The 7,500-nt window shown below is 48.4% G+C and overlaps 1 protein-coding gene across 1 annotated transcript in view; it reads right to left on the minus strand.

The window, feature by feature from the left end:
• The window catches only part of bace1 (beta-secretase 1), an 8,380-nt gene that overhangs the window by 206 nt on the left and 674 nt on the right, over window positions 1-7,500 (minus strand). Inside the window, 8 exon segments of the mRNA NM_205704.1 lie at window positions 1-1,298; window positions 1,408-1,579; window positions 1,925-2,074; window positions 2,361-2,462; window positions 2,549-2,683; window positions 3,160-3,300; window positions 3,433-3,649; window positions 3,801-3,889. The exon segment at window positions 1-1,298 is cut by the window's left edge and continues 206 nt beyond it. Coding sequence (NP_991267.1) covers window positions 1,063-1,298; window positions 1,408-1,579; window positions 1,925-2,074; window positions 2,361-2,462; window positions 2,549-2,683; window positions 3,160-3,300; window positions 3,433-3,649; window positions 3,801-3,889 — 1,242 coding nt within the window. The 3' untranslated portion in view covers window positions 1-1,062.

Below are 7,500 nucleotides of genomic sequence, written 5' to 3' on the forward strand. Positions count from 1 at the left end.
ACCATCATCAGCCAGTGTCGATCATATACAGCAGAATAAGACATCCTCATATCACACACACACACACCTGCTCATCATCACATCACATACTGAACACTTCACCCTCCAGGACAGCGGTCCACACAGACATTATGACATTTTAAATAGACTCAGTGTTCGCTCTCCCTCCAGTGCCTACACTGTTCAACACCACAGAAGATCATCTGAGGAATGCTGGAAACCTGTAACCATTCACTTCCATAGTAAAACAAATACTGTAGAAGGCAATGATTACTGGGTAAGAGCATTCTTCAAAATATCTACAGAAGAAAGATTAAACATGTAAATGAGGACAGAATCTGGGTGAACGAACCCTTAAAAACAGAAGATTCACATATCACATGTAGAGGTTTATAGGGAACCATAGGCCATTAGTGTGTGTGCGTGTGTGTGTGCGTGCGTGTGTGCGTGTGTGTGTGTGTGTTCAGATTTATATTGAACACCAGTATAGTAGTCATCTCTGGTTTGCCTCGTCCTGCAGGCGCTCTGCATCATGACCCTTCCTTACTCAGAGTGTGTGTCTGTTTCTAGTCCAGACATCTACAAACTCTGGAATCAGTCCGCATTTTCTAGACGAGCACAGCTGATAGTGTTGTGTTCAGAAATATTGAGTCAGAATGAAGAATTAATCTGCCAATGAGGGAAGCAGAATAATGTTGTTTCAAAGCAAAAGCGAGATGACTGAGCTCCCCCCACTGACAGATCATTTACAGGAGAAACTCTCCTCATTCTGCCGCATTCTCACTGAACACAACACCAAACTACTGCTGATCTAGAAAAGAGTTCTGATTGTCAGAATGTCTAGATGTTTATTCGAGGAACAGGTTAAGCCCTCTTCATTAGTAAAGGTGTGTATACATGAGTGTCTGTTCACTTCAGCAGTGTGTGTGTGTGTGTGTGAGTGTGTGTGTGTGTGTGTGTTCACTTGAGCAGTGATATGTCATCAGACCCTTCAGAAGTGTGTATATAGGATATGTATGTTCTGTGTATATGTGTTCTGTATGTGTGTGTGTGTGTGTGTGTTCACTTGAGCAGTGATATGTCGTCGGAGCCGTCGGCGGGCTGCAGGCAGCAGGTGAAGCGCCACTGGCACACCATCACACACAGCGGCAGCATGAAGAGCGCGCAGATGCCCGCCATGATGTAGGCGATGGTCATGAGCGTGGACTCGTCCGTCTGCGGGACGTTATAGCCACAGTCCTCCAGATCCAGACCATGGAACGGGCCCTCCACTGCGGCCGTGCGGAACTCATCATGCACTGTGGAGACACACACACACACACACACACACACATATGGAAAATGACTGATGATCTTCTCCTGCGTGTTGTTTAAACAGTGTAATGAAGGTGCTGAATCTTCTCCTACCGTGGCAGGTGCTGACAGCGAAGCCGATGCGCTTGTGTTGGCGCTCAAACACCACATAGAAACCCTCCATGATGACGGCACCCATTACTGTCCCCGTGCTGGACTGAGACACCGCAAACTTATAGCAGTCCTCCTGCGCTGACGCCACGTCCTCCACCGGCCGCAGGTACTGCTGCTCACACACACACACACACACACACACACACACATGATAGTGGCTCCTCGAGGTCCGCAAATTAAACTGAATGAGTGAGAGCAAGAGTTTATGACATGCAGTGATGTTGAAGGACCCATCACACCCCTTACACAAGCTGCAAATGCATCTCTGCTGTCTCTCGCATGTGTGTGTTTGAGCTGAGAACAGCACAGATAATGTTCTCTGTCTCTCTGAAGCTGGCGCTTTCAGACTCTGATCCTACTCGTTTTGCTGACTGCTTTAAATGCAAATGAGCTTGTGCTCTATTCAGAAGAGGGGCAGAAAGTGCCATTCAGATTGTAAATGCAGTGTTATGTGTACCTGTGGCAGGATGGAGATGCGGAAGGACTGGTTTCTGTTTTCACTCATCAGATAGAGAGAAATGACGGGGAAGATGTGCCAGGGTGTGGTGCCCGCCTGCCAGCACACCAGCTGCTCCCCGAGCCAGAACCCTGAGGGAAACTGCTCCGTCTGCGGACACCAAGCAGAGTCAGAATGAGCGCAGGAATACTCTGAATAAACCTGCAGTCGAGAGCAGGAATACACTGAATAAACCTGCAGTCGAGAGCAGGAATATACTGAATAAACCTGCAGTCGAGAGCAGGAATATACTGAATAAACCTGCAGTCGAGAGCAGGAATATACTGAATAAACCTGCAGTCGAGAGCAGGAATATACTGAATAAACCTGCAGTCGAGAGCAGGAATATACTGAATAAACCTGCAGTCGAGAGCAGGAATACTCTGAATAAACCCACCGATGAGGCGGCTTCGATGGCCTTCACTGCCGCCTGGAACACTTTGCGGGGCAGACGCAGGTTGGTGGTGCCGCTGTCCACGATACTCTTATCGTAGTTATACTGAGAGACACAGAGCACAGAATCAGGAGAATGTTTGCTTTTGCTAATGCTAATCACTGATGACATTAGAAATAAAGGCTTCTCACTTCTTTGCAGTCCATATTGAGGTCCTGTCCGTTGACCTCGATGCGCACAATGATGACCTCATAGTACCACTCACGGCGGATTGGTGTGTACCACAGCTCTCCCACATATAGGGAGGGGTCGACGCCCCCAATGATCTGTGCAGAACAAACACCAGTACCTGATCAATACTGTTCACATTACAGGCTGTTTTTTTAATGTCATGGGTTCTATGAATTTACATTCAAAGAGGTTCTATCAACCAATCAACCAATCAATCAACCAACCAATCAACCAACAGACCAACCATCAAATCAATTAATGAACCAATCAAGACAATCAATCAACCAACCAATCATTCAACAAATCAATCAACCAACTAACCAATAAAATCAATCCACCAACCAACCATGCAATCAATCGACAATCAACCAACCAATCAACCAACAGACCAACCATCAAATCAATTAATGAACCAATCAAGACAATCAATCAACCAACCAATCATTCAACAAATTAATCAACCAACTAACCAATAAAATCAAACCACCAACCAACCATGCAATCAATTGACAATCAACCAACCAAGCAATCCACCAATCAGTCATGTTGACGTGTGTGACTCCGCCCTCACCATACTGCCCCCTACAGTAGAGCTGCTGCCGGTGCTGTAGTTGTGGCTATATCCGGCTCCGCAGAGCTGCAGAGAGAACACATCCGCCACAGTGCTCTGCCGCAGCAGAGAGTCAAAGAACGGCTCCAGAGTCTCATCCGGCTGGAGGACAGAAGAACATGACTTAGAAGATGATCACCACTACAGTATGCACACTACTGAGGGCCCTCGCTCAAGAGCATGAGTTCAGCAGATGATCAACACTTCTGCTTGCACACTATTGAGTGTCCTCACCCGTGCAATCTCTGCATAGGCCAGGCCCAGGATGCCCTCCCAATTGGAGCCATTGATGAAGAAGCGATCTGATTGGGTGATGGCGGCGATGTTGGCCCTTAGGGAGACGTTGGGGCCGCAGGGGACTGACACCACATCAGTGCCCAACTCACCCTCCCAGCGGCCCTGAGTGTACGGCACATACACACCCCGACCGAGATCCCTGTAGGAGGAGGAGCTGCACACACACACAAACACACACACAGGTCAAACACATAAACACAGGTCAAACACACACACACACACACACAGGTCATACACATACACAAATCATACACGGACATCCACACAGGTCATATACAGATCATTTCATGTTCAGCAGTACTCACAGTGAGCGGTGGTAATATCGGTGCAGGAATGGATGAGCTGCAGCCCCCACGGCAAAGTTACTGCTGCCCGTATCAACCAAGATGTTGAGCTGAAACACAAACACACACTGTCCTGTATTGCTCTTACAGTCACTACAGTCAATCATGCTGAGAATGAGGAGCGCTCCCTCATGCAGAACAGTGCTGCTTTTCTGAGCTCTTCCCTCTAGGGGTAATTCCAGTTGTCATAAGTAAGCAGGTAAAACTATTCCTGGAGACATTTTGCACTTATCAAAGCCTCGAGGAGTGGCTGGGGAGGCAGCTGGAGTCTGAGCTAGGTGGTACGAGGAAAGGTGTGAGGGCAGGGGGAAGGGTGTGGCTTGAGAGGTAGGCTCCTGCAGGAATCTGAGCTGGTAGAGAATATGGTGTGGGTGGCTGGTTGGGGAGGCAGGCTCATGTTGGAGTCTGAGCAGGGGGAATAAGGATAGTTGTAAGGAGGGGGCGTGGTTGGGAAGGCAGGGTCCTGCGGGAGCCTAAGCTGAAGGGGGAATGAGCAGTGGTGTGGTGGGGAAGGGTTGGGAAGGCAGGCTCCTGTGGGAATCTGAGCTGGGGTGGGGGGTGAAAAAGATGTAAGGAGGGAGGTGGAGTTGAACAGGCAAACTCTTGTAAAGGTCTGAGTTCGGGTGGTGGTGAGGAGAGAGTTGGAGGGGGGTAGTTGAAGAGGTAAGTTAGGCTCCTGCAGGACTCTGTGCTGGGGGAGAAATGAGGAGAGGTGTTGGGGGTAGTTGATGAGGTAGTCTCCTGTGAGAGTATGTGCTGGAGAGGGAGGTGCTGAGGAGACTAGGAGACAGGCTCCTGTTGGATTGGGCTGGGGGGGCAGTGGATTGGTTGGAAGGGCAGGCACCTGCAGGAGTCTGTGCTGGAGGTGGTATTTGGGCTGGAATTAGGCAGTTTCTACGCGAAGTAAGAGAGTAAAGGAGGTGCTGGAAGTGACGGACTTGGATGGAAAGGAAAGTAGCCCTTGTATTGAGCTGGAAATGCTAACACCTGAGCAAGCTAGGTGGTAAATAGGAGTGATTTGTGGGAAGATAGTGAGCTGGATTGTGTGTGGTGGTAGATGTGGAGCTCCTGCAGGTGTGTTAGCTGATGGGAAAGGGGTTTGGTGGCTCTTGTGAAAGCTGGTGGGATCTGCTGAGCTTCTTTTAGATGGGAGCGATTTGTGTACATTTTGAAGGTGTTGGAAGCACATCATCCGAGTGTCGGATTCATGAAAATGAAAAGGTGTCTTCACCCAACAAATCCCCAAAAGGCTAGGGTGAACATGGCATCAGGGGTGCAGGCTGTATGGATGGAATGGTGACCTCTGTGGAGGGTGGATTTACAGTACCTCTTGTGGAAAATGTACGGGTGATGTGCTGTCTGGTGTCTAGGAGAGAAGGATGGGCTTTTTGGATTCCTTTAATGAAAAGGTTTGCTTGTGAATTGGCTATTTGATTAGATCGAGATCCATTAATCAATTTGTGAAAGAAAATGGATTCCACTTAGATAGCTTCTAATAGAACTGGCTTGGAGATTCTTTGTGACATGAAGATGTTAAATAAATGAGGTGATTGAAAGGACAGATAAGGTGTGTTATAGAGAGTGTGGAAATACTTAAAGGTTTTTCAGGTGCTGAGATGTGTTCTAGGGGCAACAGTCAGTAAGATGAGGGTAATGGAAGTTTCTCATAGGTGGTACAGAGAGAGATTCACAGGAACATCAGCTGAGAGAGGGGAAAGGGTGCTGGGAGGATGGATTGCCGGGGGCGGGTTTGTGTTTACAAAAGGCCCAGAAGTGAATGCTGGAGGATAAGAGGAAGAGGGAAAGATATTGGAAGGATGGCTATAGACTTGGAGAAGCTGGTTTCTTGGGTTGGGGGTGAGGGTGAAGGGGGAAAGGGAGAGGAGAGAGGGGTAGTGTGCACTGGGGCTCGGGGAGCAATAATGCTTGATGGTACGGGTGGGTCTTTAAGAGGCAGAGTTGTTTTGGTTTGGGTTGCTGGAGGGGGCAGGCTGGTGCTAGATGCAGGGGCTGAAGCCAGGGAAAAGGAGTGGGGTTGTGAAGGGGAGGGGCTGGTTGATGAGAGGGGGAAGAGAGAGTTATTGAGGATATGGAGCAGATTGTTTTTTGGTGATTTTTTGTTGGCGGTGTTGATAAAAGATGATGAGAGTCTGTGTGGATGGAGGAGATCATCTTGAGTGTATTGGTGTGGAGCATGGGTGCCTGTTGTCAGCTTGGGCTTCTCTGAGTCCAGAAGCTGTGATTTTTGTGGAGCAGAAGAAATATGATGAGGCTGGAGAGGGCTGTCCAGGGATGTTAATCTCTATCTTTTAAATCAATCTATTGCCCTGCTTATTTCAGTAACATTTAAGATGCAATAACACATCTTGTTATTAATCATGAGCTTAAACATTTCTAGAGTTCGTCAACGCATTAAAGGCTTCCATTATAGAGAGCAATAACAGATGAGCAGACGAGATTTTATGAATAAAAGAATGAATCAAAGCATGTGAGGCCTGAAGTGTCCTGTTCCCTCAGCTGATCCAGACACTGCGTCAGGGTGACTTTACTCTGATATCCCTGTCTGTCACTGAGCTGACCTTGTGTGTGTGTGTGTGTGTGTGTGTGTGTGTGTGTGTGTGTGTGTGTGTGTGTGTGTGTGTGTGTGTGTGTGTGTGTGTTCTGTTTAAGAATGAGGGAGCGTATCGATCGACTTCAGTGACTGACTGAGCAGAACGTGATCACAGAGAGAAACCAGAGAAGAAGAGCAGACGGTCAGCTGTGCCGTCCTCAGCCTGAGTCAGTGGAGGACCAGTGTTCTGGAGACTTCTGCTAATGCTAAGGGGTGCTGCTACTGTAGGGGGTTGCTACGACATTGCTTGGTGGTTTCCAGTGTGCTCTGAGCGGTTGCTGGGTGTTTATCTAAGGCTATATGTGTGATCCTGGACCAGATCTGATGCTGCTCGGGTTTATTTTAGCGACAGCAAAACTGCATTATGTGAGTGATCTGATGTCAGAATATGAGCTGACGTCGTGTTCAGCAGAATGGCTGAGTAGAGGATGTTTTGAGGGAAGCTGTAGACCTGTAAGCACTGACGTCAGCTGTATGAGTTGTACATCAGTGGTTAGAGGCCGAGCCAGCTCACCTGCTCAGCTCACCTGCTCTGCCTACCGTGTGTCAGCTGATGAAGCAGGGTTATTCAGTCAGCTTCAGAATCCACTTCACACACACACACACACACACACACACACACACTAAACAAACTCTCCGAGTTCACTGTGATGATGCAGATGGTCAGCACACCGGCCCCTCAGATCTGCTCTCCTCAGCCTGTGCTGTGTGAACGGGCCCCGGGGCCACACATCTGACCTGTGGGTTTCCTCTTATTCTGCATCCGGCCTCAGCTGTGACCCGTCTTCCTCTCTCACACTCACACACACACACACACATACACACACACACACATACACACACACCTCTGACTCCAGCAGCTCAGCATTTTCTGTTCATCGCTCTTCATCCAGTGCTCTAATATTGGTTGCTAATGTCTGTGTGTGTGTGTGTGTGTGTGTGTGTGTGTGTGTCTGTGTGTGTGTGTGTGTGTGTGTGTGTGTGTGTGTTCTGTAAACTGCTGCTGATGTTTCTATTTCTGAAGCTCTGTTGTCATTTAGAGCTCAACAT

This window comes from Danio rerio, chromosome 15 (genome assembly GCF_049306965.1).
Source record: "Danio rerio strain Tuebingen ecotype United States chromosome 15, GRCz12tu, whole genome shotgun sequence".
Taxonomy (NCBI): domain Eukaryota; kingdom Metazoa; phylum Chordata; class Actinopteri; order Cypriniformes; family Danionidae; genus Danio; species Danio rerio.